The 24,364-nt window shown below is 44.8% G+C and overlaps 2 protein-coding genes across 2 annotated transcripts in view; both read left to right on the top strand.

Moving 5' to 3' along the window:
- LOC142312388 (oocyte zinc finger protein XlCOF29-like) overlaps window positions 1–23,108 on the top strand; it is a 41,732-nt gene extending 18,624 nt beyond the window's left edge. The window contains exons 2-3 of the mRNA XM_075351331.1: window positions 22,605–22,754; window positions 22,884–23,108. Coding sequence (XP_075207446.1) covers window positions 22,677–22,754; window positions 22,884–23,108 — 303 coding nt within the window. The 5' untranslated portion in view covers window positions 22,605–22,676. The remainder of the gene's footprint in view (window positions 1–22,604; window positions 22,755–22,883) is intronic.
- Window positions 23,109–23,135: 27 nt separating this feature from the next.
- The window catches only part of LOC142313042 (uncharacterized), a 173,179-nt gene continuing 171,950 nt past the window's right edge, over window positions 23,136–24,364 (top strand). The window contains exons 1-3 of the mRNA XM_075352028.1: window positions 23,136–23,268; window positions 23,352–23,449; window positions 23,647–23,737. Coding sequence (XP_075208143.1) covers window positions 23,136–23,268; window positions 23,352–23,449; window positions 23,647–23,737 — 322 coding nt within the window. The remainder of the gene's footprint in view (window positions 23,269–23,351; window positions 23,450–23,646; window positions 23,738–24,364) is intronic.

Raw genomic sequence — 24,364 nt, 5'->3', positions numbered from 1 at the left:
GGGAATCGGTATGTGGTGGGTTATATATAAGCATTCAGTTTGGATAATCATTTTTATTAAATTAATTCTACCTGCCACGGATAGTAAAAGATTACTCCAGCACGTAAATTTATCCTTAAATGCTGGTAATAGTGGTGAGACATTACAGGCAATCATCTCTACTGGGCTCTTAGAAAGGATCATTCTCAGATATTTAAATTGGCTTACAACCTGAATGCCATGCAGACTGGTGCCGGTTATGCCCGATCTATGTTGGGATAGGAATAATAGGAAGGACTTAGACCAATTTATCATTAGGCCTGAGAAACCCCCAAACTGGTCAATAAGCTCCATGGCTCTAGGAATGGCAGAGTCCAGTCGTGATGCGAACAACAGCAGAACGTCCGCATGCAGCGCCAGACGCTCCTCCCCACTCTTGTGCTTCACCCAGTACAGTACAGTGTATCCGCCCTGAGACGCAATGCCAGCGGCTCCATTGCTAGCACGAATAATAAGGTAGATAAGGGGCACCCCTGTCAGGTGCCCCTACCCAAAAAAAAGCTCTCTGACATATCGCCATTAAGTTGAATGCTGGCGCTGGGGAATCTGTACTATATTTCTATCCAGTTAATAAATTTATTGCCAAAACCAAACTCTCGAAGCACCTCAAAGAGAAAATGTCACACTACGGAGTCAAAGGCCTTGGCCGCATCTAGTGAGACCAAGGCCCAATCCTCCGCAGACCTATCCCCAGCCTGCAGAATTACCCGCGCCCTTCTCAGATTTCCCGATGTACTCCTGCCCGGAATATAGTCAGACTGGTCTCTGTGGATAATGGTAGATATTACTTTGTTTAGCATATTTGCTAGACTTTTAGTAAGTACAGTGCTGGCCAAAAGTATTGGCACCCCTGCAATTCTGTCAGATAATACTCAGTTTCTTCTTGAAAATGTTTGCAATCACAAATTCTTTGGTATTATTATCTTCATTTATTTTGCTTGCAATGAAAAAACACAAAAGAGAATGAAACAAAAATGAAATCATTGATCATTTCACACAAAACTCCAAAAATGGGCCAGACAAAAGTATTGGCACCCTTAGGGGTACTTTGCACACTATGGCATCGCAGGTGCGATGTCGGTGGGGTCAAATCGAAAGTGATGCACATCTGGCGTCGCTGTCGATATCGTAGTGTTCAAATCCTTTTACATACGATTAACGAGCGCAAAAGCGTTGTTATCGTATGATCGGTGTAGGCTCCGACATTTCAATAATTTAGCAGCAGCGACAGGTACGATGTTGTTCCTCGTTCCTGCAGCAGCACACATCGCTGTGTGAGAAGCTGCAGGAGCGAGGAACATCTCCTACCTGCGTCCCGGCTGCAATGCGGAAGGAAAGAGGTGGGCGGGATGTTTACGCCCAGCTCATCTCAGCCCCTCCGCTCCTATTGGCCGCCTGCCGTGTGACGTCGCTGTAACGCCGCACGACCCTCCCCCTTAGGAAGAGCGACGTCGCAGGGCAGGTGAGTGCATGTGAAGCTGCCATAGCGATAATGTTCGCTACGGCAGCAATCACAAGATATCGCTGCTGCGACGGGGGCGGGGACTATCGCACTCGGCATCGCAAGCATCGGCTTGCGATGTCGTAGTGTGCAAAGTACACCTTAGCCTAAAACTTGGTTGCACAACCTTTAGCGAAAATAACTGCGAACAACAGCTTCCGGTAACCATCAATGAGTTTCTTACAATGCTCTGCTGGAATTTTAGACCATTCTTCTTTGGCAAACTGCTCCAGGTCCCTGAGATTTGAAGGGTGCCTTCGCCAAACTGCCATTTTGAGATCTCTCCACAGGTGTTCTATGGGATTCAGGTCTGGACTCATTGCTGGCCACTTTAGTAGTCTCCAGTGATTTCTCTCAAACCATTTTCTAGTGCTTTTTGAAGTGCGTTTTGGGTCATTGTTCTGCTGGAAGACCCATGACCTTTGAGGAAGACCCAGCTTTCTCACACTGGGCCCTACATTATGCTGTAAATTTTTTTTGTAGTCTTCAGACTTCATAATCCAATGCACACGGTCAAGCAGTCCAGTGCCAGAGGCAGCAAAGCAACCCCAAAACATCAGGGAACCTCCGCCATGTTTGACTGTAGGGACCGTGTTCTTTTCTTTGAATGCCTTTTTTTTCCTGTAAACTCTATGTTGATGGCTTTTCCCAAAAAGCTCTACTTTTGTCTCATCTGACCAGAGAACATTCTTCCAAAACTTTTTAGGCTTTCTCTGGTAAGTTTTGGCAAACTCCAGCCTGGCTTTTTTATGTCTCGGGGTAAGAAGTGGGGTCTTCCTGGGTATCTTACCATACAGTCTCTTTTCATTCAGACGCCGACGGATAGTATGGGTTGACACTGCTGAACCCTTGGACTGCAGGGCAGCTTGAACTTGTTTGGATGTTAGTCGAGGTTCTTTATCTACCATCCGCACAATCTTGCGTTGAAATCTCTCGTCAATTTTTCTTTTTCTTTCACATCTAGGGAGGTTAGAATGCCATGGGCTTTAAACTTCTTGATGACACTGCGCACTGTAGACACAGGAACTTTCAGGTCTTTGGAGATGGACTTGTAGTCTTGAGATTGCTCATGCTTCCTCACAATTTGGATTCTCAAGTCCTCAGACAGTTCTTTGGTCTTCTTTCTTTTCTCCATGCTCAATGTGGTACACACAAGGACACAGGACAGAGGTTAAGTCAACTTTAATCCATGTCAACTGGCTGCAAGTGTGATTTAGTTATTGCCAACACCTGTTAGGTGCCACAGGTAAGTTACAGGTGCTGTTAATTACGCAATTTAGAGACGCATCACATGATTTTTCAAACAGTGCCAATACTTGTGTCCACCCCCTTTTTTATGTTTGGTGTGGAATTATATCCAATTTGGCTTTATGACAAATTTATTTATTTTTTTTCATTGAAGACCAATTAAATGAAGATAATAATCCCAAAGAATTTGTGATTGCAATCATTTTCAAGAAGAAACTGAGTATTATCTGACAGAATTGCAGGAGTGCCAATACTTTTGGCCAGCACTGTAGCTTATAAGCTGAGTTCAACAATGATATGGGTCTATATGATCCACAGTCCAACTGATCTTTGTCGGGTTTCAATATCAGTACTATGGATGCTTCATAGAAGGAGTCAGGCAATCGCCCAGCTTGGAACGAAGTATTAAATATATTAAGCAAAGCAGGGAGAACTACCTCCTTGTATTGAGTGTACAATTCAATAGGCAATCCATCAGGTCCCAACGCCCTCCCTTTGTTCATGTCCGTTAAAGCCTCCTCCAAGTCTTCCATGCTAAATTCATCATCCAGAGCCATCTCCTGCTCATGGGACATTTTAGAAAACGTGAGATCCCGTTCGTAAGTCTGGATCTCCTCACCAGTGTAATTCATTTGGGACTGTATAAATTGCTATAGAACTCGGAGAAGGTCTCAAGTATACACTCATGAGAGGTGACAATGTCATTCTGGGATGTACGGATCTTAAGGATTGTAGGTGAGCTGTTACCTTGGTGGACCAGGAATGCCAGGAGGCTACTGGATTGATTCCCTTCTTCAAAATATCTATTATTATTATTATAGCTATAATATATTAGTAAAAAATATGTGCCTCTTAGCTTTATCTTGTAAATATAATAGATATTGTCTGCCCGCCTGCAACCCAAAGGTTCTATTCTCACCCGTCGCGTCAATAACAAATTCCTGCTCTAAAAATTTACATCTAGAAGCCAGAGCCACCTCCTCTTTAGCCGATTTCTTCTTTATATATGAAATAGATGAATGACAACACCCCCTCAGATATGCCTTAAAAGCATCCCAGAAAGCAGAATAGTTGTCTCCTATCTCATTCTCAGCCAAAAAGACACTAATTTGATCCGGAATATGATCACATGGTCCAAATAAAGATAGCCACCACGGGTTAATTAATGCATGGGACTGTGAGAGATGGCTTCACTCCACTGGATTCGTACAAATACTGGCGAATGATCTGAAATGGATCTCGACAAGTGACAAACAGAAGATACAGTTAGGTCCAGAAATATTTGGACAGTGACACAAGTTTTGTTATTTTAGCTGTTTACAAAAACATGTTCAGAAATACAATTATATATATAATATGGGCTGAAAGTGCACACTCCCAGCTGCAATATGAGAGTTTTCACATCCAAATCGGAGAAAGGGTTTAGGAATCATAGCTCTGTAATGCATAGCCTCCTCTTTTTCAAGGGACCAAAAGTAATTGGGCAAGGGACTCTAAGGGCTGCAATTAACTCTGAAGGCGTCTCCCTCGTTAACCTGTAATCAATGAAGTAGTTAAAAGGTCTGGGGTTGATTACAGGTGTGTGGTTTTGCATTTGGAAGCTGTTGCTGTGACCAGACAACATGCGGTCTAAGGAACTCTCAATTGAGGTGAAGCAGAACATCCTGAGGCTGAAAAAAAAAGAAAAAATCCATCAGAGAGATAGCAGACATGCTTGGAGTAGCAAAATCAACAGTCGGGTACATTCTGAGAAAAAAGGAATTGACTGGTGAGCTTGGGAACTCAAAAAGGCCTGGGCGTTCACGGATGACAACAGTGGTGGATGATCGCCGCATACTTTCTTTGGTGAAGAAGAACCCGTTCACAACATCAACTGAAGTCCAGAACACTCTCAGTGAAGTAGGTGTATCTGTCTCTAAGTCAACAGTAAAGAGAAGACTCCATGAAAGTAAATACAAAGGGTTCACATCTAGATGCAAACCATTCATCAATTCCAAAAATAGACAGGCCAGAGTTAAATTTGCTGAAAAACACCTCATGAAGCCAGCTCAGTTCTGGAAAAGTATTCTATGGACAGATGAGACAAAGATCAACCTGTACCAGAATGATGGGAAGAAAAAGGTTTGGAGAAGAAAGGGAACGGCACATGATCCAAGGCACACCACATCCTCTGTAAAACATGGTGGAGGCAACGTGATGGCATGGGCATGCATGGCTTTCAATGGCACTGGGTCACTTGTGTTTATTGATGACATAACAGCAGACAAGAGTAGCCGGATGAATTCTGAAGTGTACCGGGATATACTTTCAGCCCAGATTCAGCCAAATGCCGCAAAGTTGATCGGACGGCGCTTCGTAGTACAGATGGACAATGACCCCAAGCATACAGCCAAAGCTACCCAGGATTCATGAGTGCAAAAAAGTGGAACATTCTGCAATGGCCAAGTCAATCACCAGATCTTAACCCAATTGAGCATGCATTTCACTTGCTCAAATCCAGACTTAAGACGGAAAGACCCACAAACAAGCAAGACCTGAAGGCTGCGGCTGTAAAGGCCTGGCAAAGCATTAAGAAGGAGGAAACCCAGCGTTTGGTGATGTCCATGGGTTCCAGACTTAAGGCAGTGATTGCCTCCAAAGGATTCGCAACAAAATATTGAAAATAAAAATATTTTGTTTAGGTTTGGTTTATTTGTCCAATTACTTTTGACCTCCTAAAATGTGGAGTGTTTGTAAAGAAATGTGTACAATTCCTACAATTTCTATCAGATATTTTTGATCAAACCTTCAAATTAAACGTTACAATCTGCACTTGAATTCTGTTGTAGAGGTTTCATTTCAAATCCAATGTGGTGGCATGCAGAGCCCAACTCGTGAAAATTGTGTCACTGTCCCAATATTTCTGGACCTAACTGTATCTGAGAGCAGGCCTTAGTATTCCCACATATATAGTCAATCCTAGAGAGGGAATTCCTCCCTGGAGTATGACAGGTGAATTACTTCAGAATTGGATTATGAAGGCGCCACATGTCACGCCAACCAAACTCTTGTATAAAGTCACTAAGCCTGGTGTGTACTATCTGAGGAATTGCAGATGGTTGAAAACCAAATCTGTCTAGTTCAGGGTTATTGATCAGATTGAAGTCACACATACAAAAAGTGATAGCTTGCGGGAACTGAGATGCAAATTTGGCAGCCTCATGCAGAATAGATAAACTAGCCGGGGGGGGGGAGGTAGAGGGCCAACAATATCACCCTAGCATTGTCGATGAAAGCCCGAATAAACACATATCTGCCCTCAGGATCTCTTTGGACTTTGCCCAGGTCCCATCGAATCGATCTATGAATTAATACTGAAAATCCCCTGGAGAATGAGGTATGAGTTGAGTGAGCTGCCCACTGCTCCACTCCACAGCTTTTTAACAAACCGCAGGGAGTCCAACTGCATATGGGTCTCCTGCAGGCAAATTATTTGGGGTTTGGCCTTTTTTATGTGTCCAAATACCACAGCGCACTTCCTAGCTGTTCCCAGCCCCCTCACATTCCAAGACAGTACATTCAAGGTCATAGGTCAAATAACCCCAATCAAACACAACTGTGCTAAACAACCTTAGCAATAGGGTAGCGTGAACATGCACCCCTTAACACTTATAAACAAACACTAAGTAGTGGAGCTCTATGAGCTGAATTGTAAATTATTTCCTCAAGTCACACAGAGGGATTTAACGTGACAAGATGTTAATCTGAATACGGAGGTAGACTGTGTAAGGAGTCGGATCCATAACACAAATCCAACACAGAGGGGTAAAGAAAAGAAAGGAACATGTGCATATATGAAATTATGGGTAACCATAACATAAACTGTGATACACGAATACCCCAGAACTAGCAAACATAAGTCCATGAAACCTTAATATCTCAGCATGATGACTCTCCTAGAAAGTAAATTTTGAAGGGTTAATGGGGTAAAAAGAAAAAAAGAGGGAGGGTTGGGGAAGAGCAGAGAGGTATGTAGAACAGGCTCACGCAACAAGTGTAAAAGGAGAAATAGAAGGAGAAATAGGGGGTAGAAGAGAGAAAGGAAGAGGGATTTAAGATGTACAGTCATGGCTAAATGTTTTGAGAATGCTACAAATATTAATTTTTACAAAGTCTACTGCTTAAGTTTTTCTAATGGAAATTTGCATATACTCCAGAATGTCATAAAGAGTGATCAGCTTAACAGCAATTACTTGCAAAGTCAATATTGGCTAAGAAAATGAACTTTAACCCCCAAAACACATTTCAACATCATTGCATTCCTGCCTTAAAAGGAACAGCTAACATTGTTTTAGTGATTGTTCCATTAACACAGGTGTGGGTGTTGATGAGGACAGGGCTGGCGATCAATCAGTCATGATTAACTAAGAATGACACCACTGGACACTTTAACAGGAGGCTGGTGCTTGGTATTATTGTTTCTCTTCAGTTAACCATAGTTATCTCTAAAGAAACACGTGCAGCCATCATTGCTCTGCACAAAAATGGCCTAACAGGGAAGAGTATTGCAGCTACAAAGATTGCACCTCAGTCAACAATCTATCGCATCATCAAGAACTTCAAGGAGAGAGCTTCCATTGTTGCCAAAAAGGCTCCAGGGTGCCTAAGAAGGACCAGCAAACGCCAGGACCGTATCTTAAAACTGTTTGAGCTGCGGGATCGGACTACCAGCAGTGCCGAGCTAGCTCAGCAATGGCAGCAGGCTGGTGTGAGTGCTTCTGCACACACTGTGAGGCAGAGACTGCTTGAGCAAGGCCTGGTTTCAAGGAGGGCAGCAAAGAAGCCACTTCTCTCCAGAAAAAACATCAGGGACCGACTGATATTCTGCAAAAGGTACAGGGAGTGGACTGCTGAGGACTGGGGTAAAGTCATTTTCTCAGATGAATCCCCTTTTTGATTGTTTGGGACATCTGGAAAACAGCTTATTAGGAGAAGAAGAGGTGACCGCTACCACCAGTCTTGTCTCATGCCAACTGTTAAGCATCCTGAAACGATTCATGTGTGGGGTTGCTTCTCAGCCAAGGGAATCGGTTCACTCACAGTCTTGCCTAAAAACACAGCCATGAATAAAGAATGGTACCAGAATGTCCTCCAAGAGCAACTTCTCCCAACTGTCCAACAGCAGTTTGGCGCCCAACAATGCCTTTTCCAGCATGATGGAGCACCTTGCCATAAAGCAAAGGTGATCACTAAATGGCTCATGGAACAAAACATAGAGATTTTGGGTCCATGGCCTGGAAACTCCCCAGATCTTGATCCCATTGAGAACTTGTGGGCAATCATCAAGAGACGGGTGGACAAACAAAAACCAACATATTCTGGCAAAATGCAAGCATTGCTTATGCAAGAATGGACAGCTATCAGTCAGGATTTGGTCCAGAAGTTGATTGAGAGCATGCCAGGGAGAATTGCATAGGTCCTGAAGAAGAAGGGTCAACACTGCAAATATTGACTTGCTGCATTAACTCATTCTGTCAATATAACCTTTTGGTACTTATAATATGATTGCAATTATATTTCTGTATGTGATGTAAACATCAGGCAAACACAATTAAAAACCAGAGGGCAACAGATCATGTGAAAATATAATTTTGGTGTCATTCTCAAAACTTTTGGCCATGACTGTAGAAATGGGAAAGCTGGCAAAGAGGAGGCAGGATAAAGTAAGCAAGCAGCAAGGGACGCAGGCCAAGGTGAAGACAAGCAGCAGAGATATACAGTATGTTAGAGGAAAAGCGCAGGGGCCAGACGCTCATTGGGCCCAGGTCAAAGGTTGCAAATAAGTAGTATGGGGAGACTTTGACCAACAAATGTGTAGATGGTAGCTGCATAACTCAGGAGTCCATTCTATATGCAGTATCCGGAGATAGTGACCAGTTCCAAAAAGGGGTTATCTTCATATTCCTATGTAAGGAAAAAAAAAATAAAAAATACACTCAGTGCTTATTATTGCTCTTGATGGAATTGAGCCAATCCAAAGCCTCCATTGAAGAAGAAAAGAACTGATTCTTATCCTGGTGAATGACCCATAAGCGGGCTGGAAAAGCCTTGGAATAGGAGATCTGGAGATCTCTAAGGCGCTTTTTAACATGTTTGAAAGTAGCCCTTGTCCGGAAAAAACGATATGGCAGCATTATTATACATTATAGGGCCCCTGCAACGTGCAGCACCCAGAATGGCATCTCTGTCCCTGCTGCTCAGAAGGCGTGCCAGAAGTGGTAGGGGCTAAGCGCACGGCGAAGGTGGTCGAGGCGGTAAACTGTGGGCCCTCTCAATAGGAAACAAAGCAGATAATGTGGAGTCTGGGAAGGCATCTTTAATCCAGGATTCAATAAACATGCAGGGGTCACTGCCCTCCGTTTGCTCTGGGAGGGCCAAGATCCGCAGATTATTGCAGCGCAACCTGTTCTCCAAATCCTCCACTCTCTGAGACCACTGGCTTGCCGCTTTTTCGAGGGAAGAACGTTTTCCTGGCACAGGTGCTGCATCGTCCTCCAGGCTGGAAATCCTGGGTCTCCTTGACATGCTCCCTGAGGTTCTGCAAGTGCAGCCTGAGGAGGCCCACATCTATCTTGACCTCTCCTCTCTTGCCTGTTAGGGATATCTTGGATTCTTGAATCGCTGCCAGCAGCTGAGCCGATGCCTGCTTCAGCGTGAGCTCCAGCTCCTCTCCATGCACCTCAGCAGCAGTTCCTTCCCCCTCCACTTCACCCCTAACCAGCAACACCAGTGCCTCAGTGCCATTTTGCAGGGAAGGCATTGCAAACTCATGGAGCTTCTCCACAGCTGTGGCCCAGCGGATCAGAATGGTCCCTGGTCCTGGGGGAGTCCGATGAGGTATGTGGTTACCCGGATTTGGCAGGATTGTGACCGCAATCTATGTTAGAGTGTTGAGCTCTCTTTAGGTGTGACCTCTCATGTCAGCTGTTGGCCACGCCCCCCAACTTTTTCTAATTCTAAGGCACCACTTTTATGAACTAGTGCCCAGATCTTAATGGCATATTCCATTCCTAAGAATCCATGAGTTTTTTAATATATGACAATATTGTGCTAGCTTTGGAAACCTCTGACTGACATTGTGCTGTTATTTAGTCTGTAATCTACACATAAACTCAGATCCTTCTCTACAAGTGACTCTCCTAGTTTTACTATCTTCGATATACGTGTATTATTAATAAGTTGAATTATATCTGACCCAGGGTTGCCAACTATCCAGATATTCTAGGGTAACCTGTAAAAATTGGTCTGTAGTTTTTTTGAAAGTTGCCCAGAAAAAAAGTCAAGTTGGCAACCTTGAGGGAACCTAGCACTAAATCTTGGGGTATATTACTTATAACCGGGGGTCATTTAGAGTTGGAGTTATTTACCATAAGTATCTGGATATGGTCGTTAAAGAGGACCTTTCACCAATTTTTTCATGTTTCACTAGATACACTTTATAATAGTGGCTGCAGAGTGGATTAAAAGGAGCAACATCCTAACCAGAGAACACTCCTCCACCATAGCTTAGGTTTTCAGGGTGTGAGATGTGATGCTGATCTTCCTGTCTAACCTCCTGCATTATTAAGAAGTGCGGGACATAGAGCACAGATTATGAACACCTTTCAAATATGGTTGATGTGGTGGTAGGGGCAACAGAATTGAGATTCGCTGTGTTTCAAATTACAAACCCTTCTATCTGCTTTTGTGTCGCTCAGGGTTATGGGGTACTCAGTCCCGGGCAGTGTATAATTAGGGAATGTCACTTTGGTGGCCGTTGCCCGGTTCCGTGCCCTGGGTGCTTTTTAAAAAAGGAGATACAGGGGATGGTTGAATAAAGTTTATACGTGACGCCACTTGCGGTTTGCTACTATGGGGATGGAGCCGCCGCTGCACAGTTTTCACTACTGTGGCTGGTGTTAGTGGCAGCCTGGATGTTAGGCCCTCCCCAAGCAGGGCCAGGCCCCAGAGGATTAGTGATGCAGATGGGTGTTGGAACAAGGTAGGCCACACAAGGTGTTGCAGTGTAACTGGATGCTTTACTCACAGTAAGCTGGTAACTGGTCACCTGAGGCTGGCTGGTCTTAACCGCAGGTCCCCTTTGTTCCAGTGCCGGTTTAGTGACCTGGTGGCTTCTTTCCCCTGCACCTGTCTTTGGTTGGTGGGTCCCTGTGGCGTAGAGAGGCTGGGGGTCCTCTCCTGGTTGTCTTCTTCAGCAGTCCGTATGACCGTAACGTGAACCCTATGGGGTTGGAGTCTCTGGTCCTGTCCCCGGTTCTCCTGTTGCTACTGTGTCCCGAACTTCAAGGTCAGTGAGGTACTTGATGGTCCCCTCACTGTGCAGATTTTATCAGGTCTGCCTGGAGCGTTTTCCTGACCTAGGATTCGGTACCCCGTTGGTACGTAGTTTTGGGAGTATTCCACCGGCAACTAACCGCCTGGGCCCTCAGGTCACTGTTAAACTCTTGACAGTCCGTCTGCTCCCTTTCACTGTCACCGACACACTACTGTCTCCTCCTCTGTCTGTCCACTGTCTGCCCCTCCCACCTGGTCGTCTAGTGGACTGGATTGGCTCCACCTCTAGGCGGCCATCCATTGGTTCGACCCTAGCCTGGTACTATTCTATGGGGGGAAAATTTTAGAAAAACAGGGACTATCTGGAGTGTTTGGTTGTTACCGGAACTGGTCTTCTGGGTCCCTAGGGGTAGGCTTCAGGGGCGCTACACTCTCCTTTCAGAACACTCAGCTCAGTTGTATTGCTCTTCTGTACTGGCCCTTCTCCCACTGCCTGTAATCGCTCTGTGTCTGTATTGGGCTGCTCCTATGTGATGTATATTGTGACAATCTACTCTAGATTGAGAGCTTCCACTTGCAGATCAGACTGTGAGAGATTCAACTTGCAGATCAGACTGTGAGAGATTCTACTTGCAGATCAGACTGTGAGAGATTCCACTTGCAGATCAGACTGTGAGAGATTCCACTTGCAGATCAGACTGTGAGAGATTCCACTTGCAGATCAGACTGTGAGAGATTCCACTTGCAGATCAGACTGTGAGAGATTCCACTTGCAGATCAGACTGTGAAAGATTCCACTTGCAGATCAGACTGTGAGAGATTCCACTTGCAGATCAGACTGTGAAAGATTCCACTTGCAGATCAGACTGTGAGAGCTTCCACTTGCAGATCAGACTGTGAGAGATTCCACTTGCAGATCAGACTGTGAAAGATTCCACTTGCAGATCAGACTGTGAGAGATTCCACTTGCAGATCAGACTGTGAGAGATTCCACTTGCAGATCAGAGTGTGAGAGATTCCACTTGCAGATCAGACTGTGAGAGATTCCACTTGCAGATCAGACTGTGAGAGATTCCACTTGCAGATCAGACTGTGAGAGATTCCACTTGCAGATCAGACTGTGAAAGATTCCACTTGCAGATCAGACTGTGAGAGCTTCCACTTGCAGATCAGACTGTGAGAGCTTCCACTTGCAGATCAGACTGTGAGAGCTTCCACTTGCAGATCAGACTGTGAGAGATTCCACTTGCAGATCAGACTGTGAAAGATTCCACTTGCAGATCAGACTGTGAAAGATTCCACTTGCAGATCAGACTGTGAGAGCTTCCACTTGCAGATCAGACTGTGAGAGATTCCACTTGCAGATCAGACTGTGAGAGATTCCACTTGCAGATCAGACTGTGAAAGATTCCACTTGCAGATCAGACTGTGAGAGATTCCACTTGCAGATCAGACTGTGAGAGATTCCACTTGCAGATCAGACTGTGAAAGATTCCACTTGCAGATCAGACTGTGAGAGATTCCACTTGCAGATCAGACTGTGAAAGATTCCACTTGCAGATCAGACTGTGAGAGCTTCCACTTGCAGATCAGACTGTGAGAGATTCCACTTGCAGATCAGACTGTGAGAGATTCCACTTGCAGATCAGACTGTGAGAGATTCCACTTGCAGATCAGACTGTGAGAGATTCCACTTGCAGATCAGACTGTGAGAGATTCCACTTGCAGATCAGACTGTGAGAGATTCCACTTGCAGATCAGACTGTGAGAGCTTCCACTTGCAGATCAGACTGTGAGAGATTCCACTTGCAGATCAGACTGTGAGAGATTCCACTTGCAGATCAGACTGTGAAAGATTCCACTGGCAGATCAGACTGTGAAAGATTCCACTTGCAGATCAGAGTGTGAGAGATTCCACTTGCAGATCAGACTGTGAGAGATTCCACTTGCAGATCAGAGTGTGAGAGATTCCACTTGCAGATCAGAGTGTGGGAGATTCCACTTGCAGATCAGACTGTGAGAGATTCCACTTGCAGATCAGAGTGTGAGAGATTCCACTTGCAGATCAGAGTGTGAGAGATTCCACTTGCAGATCAGAGTGTGAGAGATTCCACTTGCAGATCAGAGTGTGAGAGATTCCACTTGCAGATCAGAGTGTGAGAGATTCCATTTGCAGATCAGAGTGTGAGAGATTCCACTTGCAGATCAGACTGTGAGAGATTCCACTTGTAGATCAGAGTGTGAGAGATTCCACTTGCAGATCAGAGTGTGGGAGATTCCACTTGCAGATCAGACTGTGAGAGATTCCACTTGCAGATCAGACTGTGAGAGATTCCACTTGCAGATCAGACTGTGAGAGATTCCACTTGCAGATCAGAGTGTGAGAGATTCCACTTGCAGATCAGAGTGTGAGAGATTCCACTTGCAGATCAGAGTGTGAGAGATTCCATTTGCAGATCAGAGTGTGAGAGATTCCACTTGCAGATCAGACTGTGAGAGATTCCACTTGCAGATCAGAGTGTGAGAGATTCCACTTGCAGATCAGAGTGTGGGAGATTCCACTTGCAGATCAGACTGTGAGAGATTCCATTTGCAGATCAGAGTGTGAGAGATTCCACTTGCAGATCAGACTGTGAGAGATTCCACTTGTAGATCAGAGTGTGAGAGATTCCACTTGCAGATCAGAGTGTGGGAGATTCCACTTGTAGATCAGAGTGTGAGAGATTCCACTTGCAGATCAGAGTGTGGGAGATTCCACTTGCAGATCAGACTGTGAGAGATTCCACTTGCAGATCAGACTGTGAGAGATTCCACTTGCAGATCAGACTGTGAGAGATTCCACTTGCAGATCAGAGTGTGAGAGATTCCACTTGCAGATCAGAGTGTGAGAGATTCCACTTGCAGATCAGAGTGTGAGAGATTCCACTTGCAGATCAGAGTGTGAGAGATTCCACTTGCAGATCAGAGTGTGGGAGATTCCACTTGCAGATCAGACTGTGAGAGATTCCACTTGCAGATCAGACTGTGAGAGATTCCACTTGCAGATCAGACTGTGAGAGATTCCACTTGCAGATCAGAGTGTGAGAGATTCCACTTGCAGATCAGAGTGTGAGAGATTCCACTTGCAGATCAGAGTGTGAGAGATTCCACTTGCAGATCAGACTGTGAGAGATTCCACTTGTAGATCAGAGTGTGAGAGATTCCACTTGCAGATCAGAGTGTGGGAGATTCCACTTGCAGATCAGACTGTGAAATATTCCATTTGCAGATCAGAGTGTGAGAGATTCCACTTGCAGATCAGACTGTGAGAGATTCCACTTGTAGATCAGAGTGTGAGAGATTCCACTTGCAGATCAGAGTGTGGGAGATTCCACTTGTAGATCAGAGTGTGAGAGATTCCACTTGCAGATCAGAGTGTGGGAGATTCCACTTGCAGATCAGACTGTGAGAGATTCCACTTGCAGATCAGACTGTGAGAGATTCCACTTGCAGATCAGACTGTGAGAGATTCCACTTGCAGATCAGACTGTGAGAGATTCCACTTGCAGATCAGAGTGTGAGAGATTCCACTTGCAGATCAGAGTGTGAGAGATTCCACTTGTAGATCAGAGTGTGAGAGATTCCACTTGCAGATCAGAGTGTGGGAGATTCCACTTGCAGATCAGACTGTGAGAGATTCCACTTGCAGATCAGACTGTGAGAGATTCCACTTGCAGATCAGACTGTGAGAGATTCCACTTGTAGATCAGAGTGTGAGAGATTCCACTTGCAGATCAGAGTGTGGGAGATTCCACTTGCAGATCAGAGTGTGAGAGATTCCACTTGCAGATCAGAGTGTGGGAGATTCCACTTGCAGATCAGACTGTGAGAGATTCCACTTGCAGATCAGACTGTGAGAGATTCCACTTGCAGATCAGACTGTGAGAGATTCCACTTGCAGATCAGAGTGTGAGAGATTCCACTTGCAGATCAGAGTGTGAGAGATTCCACTTGCAGATCAGAGTGTGAGAGATTCCACTTGCAGATCAGAGTGTGAGAGATTCCACTTGCTTGCACCCAATAGCCCTTGTTAACTGTATTTAGACCGATACTGGCTGGTAACTGGATCATGCAGCTTTACATGAAAACACCCATTTATTATAATGATGTTTGGACCATAAATAACAAGCACATTCTACCTCCTATGTCCTTGATATTTCCTTTTACAGAGTGTGACTTATGATCAGGACCCTCGTGCCTCCTGTAACTGGTGAACTATGTGTTAGGCCCCCGTCACACGTCCGTGAAAATCACGGACGTGTCAAAGGTGCGTTTTCCCCTCCGTGTGCCGTGGTTATGGCACTACATGTGTTCTCCGTGTGTTATACGTAATAACACACGGAGAACGGAAAGCCCCGCCTTACCTGATTCTTCCGGAGCTGTCTGTGGTGCTGAATGACAGTGTCCGGCACAGGCCACGCCCTGCTGATGCTGCTTCCGGCCACGAGTGAAGAAGATGCGTTGTTCAAATTCACTGGGGGTCGGATGCAGGTGACAGCCGCGGTAGAGACTGCAGGACTCGTGGAGGTGTTTTTTTCATTTTTTAAATGACACGTGTTTCTCCGGCGCGTGTCACGTGGACCCGCATCTACGCTACATCCATGTGCGGGCCCGTGCTGCCGGAGAAACATGGACATGCATCCGTGTGGAGCACACGGGCTCACGTGTGCTCCACATGGAGGCACGGGCCAATGGCTGCACACGTGCGTGCACATAAACCCATTGATTTTAATGGGTTTACGTGTGCCCGTGTCTCCGGTACATGCGGGCACGGACCTAGCACGTACCGGAGACACGTGTGTGTGTGAAGGGGGCCTTACTCTGTAATCTCTATATTGCCTGTAAATGTCCCCACTTAATTGTAAAGTGCTGCAAAACAGTTTAGCGCTATATAAATAAAATTTATATTACTATTATTAATTTAGTCAATCATGTACTTCTCTGTTCACATTGCTTGTTACAGACAAAACAGGATTTTTTTTGTTGCGAAACATATCCATTATGTTTTTATACTTTATAAAAAAAAATAAAAAAAGTGAGCCGGAGTATGAGATGGTACACATGAAGCTTGTAAGCTCATGTTCACACTGGCCATGAGACAAGGAAAACCAAGGGAAAAATTAGTAATATGGACGTATACCCTGCTGTAACTGAATAAAAGCATAGTGCATATAAACATAGGGTACTTAGTAAACACTGTTTTTAATCAAAAAAAGGTAAGGGCCCCATTTACACCTCCAAAGCAGGTAGAATTATGCATTATGATGAGCTAATGGAGTTATTGGAGCCATGTGTGCACAACATGTACGGAGTAGAGGCGTGTGTACAACACAAAGTAGTTTTCAGTTACAAGAAGCAAGCTATTCTCCTGTGTGTTCAAACCTAGACAACTGATGTATGAAGCGCAAAGGCTAAACCGTCCCTATAAAACTGCTGTTAGAATATCGCATACACAGCTCTGTACACGATACACACGGCTCCACTGCCTATATGTTGTACATACAGCTCCGCTCCACATACGTCGTACACACACGACTCTGCTCTGTTCACATCGTACACACGCGGCTCCACTCACGTCGTACACACAGCTCTGCTTTGTACACAGGCGGCTCTGCTCTGTACACAGGCGGCTCTGCTCTGTACACCTCGTACACACACGGCTGTGCTCCATACACCTCGTACACACACGTCTCCGCTCCGTACACCTCGTACACACACGGCTCCGCTCCGTACACCTCGTACACACACGGCTCCGCTCCGTACACCTCGTACACACACGGCTGTGCTCCGTACACCTCGTACACACACGGGTCTGCTCCGTACACCTCGTACACACACGGCCCCGCTCTATACACCTCGTACACACACGGCTCCGCTCCGTACACCTCGTACACACACGGCTCCGCTCCGTACACCTCGTACGCACACGGCTCTGCTCCGTACACCTCGTACACACACGGCCCCGCTCTATACACCTCGTACACACACGGCTCTGCTCCGTACACCTCGTACACACACGGCTCCGCTCCGTGCACCTCGTACACACTCGGCTCTGCTCCGTACACACACGGCTCTGCTCCGTACACCTCGTACACACTCGGCTCTGCTCCGTACACCTCGTACACACACGGCTCCGCTCCGTACACCTCGTACACACACGGCTCCGCTCCGTACACCTCGTACACACACGGCTCCGCTCCGTACACCTCGTACACACATGGCTCTGCTACATCCACACTGTAAATCCCTCCTGACCCCACACATAACCTTCCCCTCATCCAGCACCATGACACCCAGCACAGCAGAGTCCTGCATACACTGAGGAGCTGATCATGTGACCCCTGACTCCTCCCCTCCATGTGACATCATCACAGGTCCTGTAAGCACAGAGCAGCCATATATCTAGTGCGCGGTTCTGCAGGTGGAGGTAGGTTGAGAGTCGCCAGTGGCATTAACCCCTATTGTTATTGTTTTTGTAAGTTGAGTTGCACTTTTCAGTTGTCATTTTCTGGGGTACGTATTATGGTCGCCTTTCCGTTTTTACCTCACATGCTCCGTTATGTACAACAACAACTCACTGCATGTCACTCGCCCTTCCCGAGTTCATCGCTTTGTCGTTGCCGTTTCCCCTATATCTGTTAATTGCCCTCAGTGGACGTGTTGTGGTAAAGCGCTGCAGCCAATCACTGAGCTCAGCGTCTCATGTCGTCTCTGGCAGCTTAAAGCGATTGTCCACATGCTCCTGTTCTGACGTCGTTCCTGTTACAGCGCTGTCGGTAACCGCGATTTCACTCTCACGTGACATTGTGACATCATGGGAGCCCTGCGTCCAATCGCTGCTGAGTTTCTCTCTCCCCGCCTTCGGATCAGAGGCGTTAATCAACAGGAAGTGACGGTGCGGCTGCCACTCACTTCCTGTTGATTAACTCCTCTGATCCGAAGGCGGGGAGAGAGAAACCCAGAAGTATTTGGACACAGGGCTCCCTTGACGTCACTATTTCACATGAGCCCCAAACAATGGTTACTGACAGTGTTAGAACAACACCACAACAGGAGGTGAGTAACGGGTTTGACAAGTATCAACCAATACAGTAAGCTTACAATTTATTCCATGTGTACTCCCTGAGCATTATCTCACCATCCATTTCTATCAGTTGGCTTGTTGTCTCTTCAGCAATCTCTTGCAGTTTCTTCCTGACACATATCTGCAGTCAACAATTCATTGGATGTAAGTATAGCAAACTCTTCTCCGCTATGCTGGTGCTGTTCACATTACTACACTGCTGCAACAGTATGTAATCTTTTCTGCAAGCTAGTATCTAGTTTAACGGCAAATCGTAACCATTAATTTGCTCTTTGCATACAGTGGGTGAAATAAGTATTTTCTAAGTAAATATATTTCTAAAGGTGCTATTGAGATGAATTTCTCACCAGATGTCAGTAACAACCCATACAATCCACACAGGCAAAGAATTTAAACCTCATAAATGAAGTCATATGTAAAATGAGTAATAACACAAGGAAAAAGTATTGAACACAAGAAAAATAGAGGTGCAAAAAGCTATGGAAAGTGACGACACCAGTATAAATCTATAAACCAAGGCAGAAGAGTCTTTATATTTGCCTAGTGACAGAGACACCCATACAATGTATGGGTGTCTCTGTCACTAGGCAAATATAAAGACTCTTCTGCCTTGGTTTATTGCTGTTTTGAGTTGTTGCCTTAACATAAATTTTATGTGGCCCTTTTATGTTTATATTTCAGTATAAATCTAGCAGTAATTAGAAAGCAATCCTGCCAGTTATTGAAAAATAATATCAGCTGGTTCAACTGATGGCCTATAAAAAGGTGTCTCATTACCACACAAGAAACATCTCATGATGGGTAAAACCATTGCGCTGTCTCAAGACAACCTTAATGTTGCAAAAAATACTGATGGCATTGGTTACAGAAGAATTAGAATTTCTAAACTACCAAAGCTTCCAGTGAGCACTGTTGGGGCCATAAGCTTGAAGTGGAAAAAACATAATTTCACCATAAATCGGACATAATTAGGTGCGTCCCGCAACATTTAAGAGAGAGCAATGAAAAGAATCAGAAGAGTTGTCCAAGCTCCAAGGACCACCTGTGCAGAGCTACAGAAAGACCTGGAATCAGCAAGTACAATTCTTTCAATGAAAACAATAAGTAATGCACTCCCCCTCCATGGCCTGTATGCACGCTTACAATGTAAGACTCCATTGCTCAAAAAAGGCCTTTTCCCGAGCGTTTCAAGTTTGCTCAACAAAATTTATACTGTGAAATACTGCGAGAATATAGTCTAGTGAAATGAGACTAAAATTGAACTCTTTGGAGGCCATAATACACACCATATTTGAAGGCCGAAAAGCAGCACTGCATATCACCCCAAAAACATACAAAAGTGAAGTTTAGAGGTGAGAACATCATGGTGTGCAGATATTTTTCAGCATATGGCACTCGCAAACTTCATATAATTAAAGGAAGGATAAATGGACAAATGTACCGAGACATTCCTGATAAAAATCAACTGCCATCTACCAGGATGATGAAGATAAAATAACTATGGACATTTCAGAAAGACAATGATCCCAAACTCACAGCCAAGGAAACTCTCAATTGGTTTCAGAAAAAAGAAAATAGTGCTGATAGAATAGCTAGATTCTGACTTGAATCTAATAGAACATTTATGGAAAGAACTAAAGCTCAGAGTTCATACAAGGAGCCCACAAGATCTTCAGGATTTGAAGAGTGTGTGGAAGATTGGGCCAAAATCCCACCTGAGCAATGCAGGCAACTAATTTCTCTATACAGGAAGTGTCTTGAAGCTTAATCACAAACAATGACTTTTGTACGAAGTATTAATTAAATTTCTCCTGTGTCATTTCTAATTATTACACATAATTTATGGAGATCTATGGTTTGATTTCTTTTCCTGCGTGGATTGGATGGGTTGTTACAGAAATCTGGTGAGAAATGTGAATAGCACCTTTAGAAAAATGCTTCGATACCTTTTGTGCGACGAAGATTGTTGCTCCCCAGCGCTAGCTGTTATCTATTCACCCAGTCATGGTTTTACACAGTCTGTATGTTTGATAAATGTCTCCTGACCAAAACGTCACATGATTGTACACCATTTTGAGTCATCATAAAAAATTCTTAGTTTGCAACATAATTTGAGTGCCGGATTCTTTGCTATACTGTGACACAGAGTGGGATCCTATCCAAGCAGCAGCATTTTTTCAGGAGTGTCGTATTTCCTACATACTTTTGCACAGGTGTGCCTTAGGCTGGCCACAAAATAAGGCCACTCTAAAATGTGCTGTTTTATCACACAGCACAATGCCAGAGATGAGGTAGTGTGCAATTGCCATTCTGACTGCAGGAATGTGTTTTTGTCGTGCGGTGTTCAGCGTTGCACTTGCTGGGTGTCATGGCGGCGTTGGAGTCTGTTCACATTGCAGAGTCCGACAAATAGCCTGGGTTTCTTTAGTTGCACTGCCTGGTTTGGACGTTGGCTGGTTCTGGCTTCACTGCACTCCAGCACAGCGGGAGTTAATTGCTGGCCTGTGAACATCTGCTGGGAACTCTGGCTGCTGATTACCAGACTTTATAAGGTTCCGGATTATGGGGCTGAGTGCCGGAAATATCTTTTGCTTCCTCGGTTCAGGTGGTTATCCAGTCCTATGGGGATCTACAAGTTGCGGTTCTGCGTGGTGTGTGAGTCCTCCAGTTTTGCGTTTATTTCCTACCCTTTTTTTGCGTTGCTCCCCAGTTCACATTTATTTTGTGGGGTTTTTGTTACTGGGTGTCCGGCCCGCTCCCTGGGTGGAGGTGGTGTAGTAGCAGGGCTCGGACAGGAGACAGGGTCATGCTGGGGGCTCAAACCTGGCTACCATCAAGCCTACCTTTTGAGATAAGGGACAGCATAGGGACCCCAGTCTTAAGGTGAGCCTAGGAGCTCCTGTTCCATCGTTACTCCATGACAGTTATTCGTACAGCAAATTATAAAGGGGTAACGGTAACACACTAAAAACTGCAAATGAGCCTTCTGGCTCCTGTACAGACTAGAGATCCCACCCTGCAGCCTCTAGTGGTTCCTGCTGGAGTTGGAATAGCCCTGACCACAGTCTAAACGATGGCAACTTGGCTCTATGCTGCCTGATCAGACATCGAGCGCTTCATGTTCCTTCTAAGGAACCGGAGGGCAGAGCAGAGTGACAATTACCACAGAAGGGAAGATGTGCTGAAGTAGAACATGATGCCAGAGACAAAATACCAGGGAAAGTGAATATTGCTAAAGAATATGCCACTTACTTACTGACAACAAAATATAAGATTGGTGAAGAGTGAAAAACATAAACAGAAGAGAGAGGTATCCTAGCTGGTCTTCAACTGACTGGCAGAAACTAACAGGAATATGGCTGGACTTCAAAATGAGAATATCACCTGTAGGAAATACCAGCAAGAGGAAAGTATTTAAAGTTGCACCCAAAATGTGATTGGGCAGACAACCAAGTAAATGAATACACCTGTTACCCTAATAGAACCAAAGCAAGGATAACAAAAACTAAGCACCTCAAGAAAAGGTGAATCTACTGTGGTCCGGCGGACAGAGAAGCCAAACACCAAGCAGAGACTCAATTGTTCAAATCCATATGCATGGCACTATGACCACCAGAGCTGTTGCCTGTGAATTGAATGTTCATTTCTCTACCTTTTTGGAGAGTTTATTTTGCTATGGAATCTGATTGCAGTATGATGTATGGGCAGAAAACCCAAGAATGTATGACTTACTGGTCTGCTTTGTACAGTTTTAATAAAATCTCTTTAGATCCAACAATATGGGTTAGGTTATAGATGCCTCAGTATTCATAGCACTGCTGTAGCAGTGCTATGAATACTGAGCCATCTATAACCTAACCCATATTGTTGGATTAGGATGATGTTAACTCCGTTACTTTGAGTTAGCGTCCTTCACAGTGCTCCTCTTTTGCCTCTATATCAGTTAATCTTTTACATTATGGATTTTCTGTTCTGTCAATAATACCTCTATATTTTCTGGCTTTTTCTCTCCAAAGCTACAGCACTCCAGAGGCTTAGGAAGATATTTAATAGCAACAACTTCTTTGATGTGCTGAATGAAATGAACAGTATGACTTACATAGGATGGAGCAGCAGAGATGGAGGACATGATTTAAATGCTGCTCTGTTGGTGGCTTTGCCAAATTACTTCTAGGGATGCTGCCAGTGGCAACCAAGGTGCTATTGGCAATCTGAGTCAGGGCAAATGTAGAGGTGGATTCTATTTATATTGCTAAAGATTCACTCATCTTTTCTTTATGCCTGTCCCAATAGTTATACAGCCATAGCTCGATATTACCAGTAATTGTATTATTACACTGATTCTCTATGATGTTACATCATTATCCTCTCCCTATTCAGGTCCCTACAATATAGGATCCTCTCAGTGGAGATCTTCTATAGAAGAGAATTCTCCTGATTGACCCATCAAGGATGGATATGGACAGGGACAAGATGGCGGAGAGGATTTTACACCTTACCCTAGAGATCCTTTTCTGGCTTACTGGAGAGGTGAGAGATTCTGATGACGTCACATTACATCATTCTTATCTATGGGAATAACAGATGGACAGAACTGGAGAGGTGAGGACTCTGGAAATGTCTGGAGTGAGATTTCTTACTGTGTCTCTCCATAACCAGGATTACACAGTAGTGAAGAAGACCTCTAGTGAGCGCTGTCAGGCCCCTGTGTCTGAGGGATGGGGAAGACCCCTGAGCCCAATCACGGGGCCTCCACCTCACCCCCCGATACATGAGGACATCAATGACCAGAAGATCCTAGAACTCACCTACAAGATGATTGAGCTGCTGACTGGAGAGGTGACACTGCTGGGAATGCTGGGACATTATACAGTAACGCTATGAAGGGATCGGGGGTGACGGTATCATTGTATGTGTCAGGTTCCTATAAGGTGTCAGGACGTCACCGTCTATTTCTCCATGGAGGAGTGGGAGTATTTAGAAGGACACAAAGATCTGTACAAAGATGTCATGATGGAGGTTCCCCAGCCCCTCACATCACCAGGTAATAGACAGGACTAAATACACACGGCATATAATTATCTGTATGTAAGGAATGAATTCAGTCCCTGTATGTGTCTCCTCCAGTTCTATCCAGTAAGAGGACAACAGCAGAGAGATGTCCCCGTCCTCTTCTCCCACAGGACTGTAAACAAGAAGATCCCGATGTTCCTCAGGATCATCAGGTAGATGGAGAGAAGGAGCCATGAAATCTCCCTATGATGTGTAGACAGCTGGGAAGGTCTTGTGCTCAGTCTTGTTTTATCCACTAGTATTATAAGTTTTATACTTGTGTAACAAGAACGGTGGAGATGGCAGGATTAGAGTTGATTGTAGATGTGACTTCTCTATCTGTCTGTGACTTTTACAATATTTGTTTCAGGGTGAAGGTCTGACCCATATTAATACTACAGAGACATATGTTAGGGGTGATGAGCGGAGTAAAGAGGAGATTCCTACAGATAACCGCCCAGGTGAGTAGTGACCACTAAAGAGAAGAGAAGTCACATATTCTGAGAAGTTTTATTTTTCATAGTTTTTCATAATTTATTACATGGAGGTTACTAACAGATTTGACATGTAAATGCAAGAGTTGCACATGTTGAGGGGTTGTACTGTGATCCCAGACACCAGTGACATTGGGTCTTCAGCGTGTGTGTAGTTTTAACCTCTGCCGGCTTTTCTTTCCTAAGCTGCCCCTGTTAGATGGTACTGAAGCACTAAAGTTGTGTAATAGACAAGGAAGGATTCAGCAATGTTATGAAGACTTTACTAAGAATCTTGAAAGAACCTTATATACAATCAGTATCAGGTATATGACGTCTTCTGTTTCCAACACAGGCATATATATGTTGGGTACATCTGGTGGGATGGGTCTTGCAAAAAGTGTTTCAGTTTTAACAGTATAATTGACGTGGCCCTTCATTCTAGCTAGCTGCCTAACTGCAAGGAGCCAGCTGTCAATCAATATGACCTAGGGAGTGATGTCTTACAAAGAACAGAGTGGAAGAGAAAGAATTGCTCTGTTGATGTGACATCACAGGAAGCAGGAGAATCGCCATCAGGAGCAGTCCTGTGACTCCTGTGAGCTGGGAGAGGTG

This window comes from Anomaloglossus baeobatrachus, chromosome 5, assembly GCF_048569485.1.
Source record: "Anomaloglossus baeobatrachus isolate aAnoBae1 chromosome 5, aAnoBae1.hap1, whole genome shotgun sequence".
Classification (NCBI taxonomy): domain Eukaryota; kingdom Metazoa; phylum Chordata; class Amphibia; order Anura; family Aromobatidae; genus Anomaloglossus; species Anomaloglossus baeobatrachus.
Note: the sequence above shows the minus strand (reverse complement) of the source record. Positions and strands in the feature narration are given on the sequence as shown.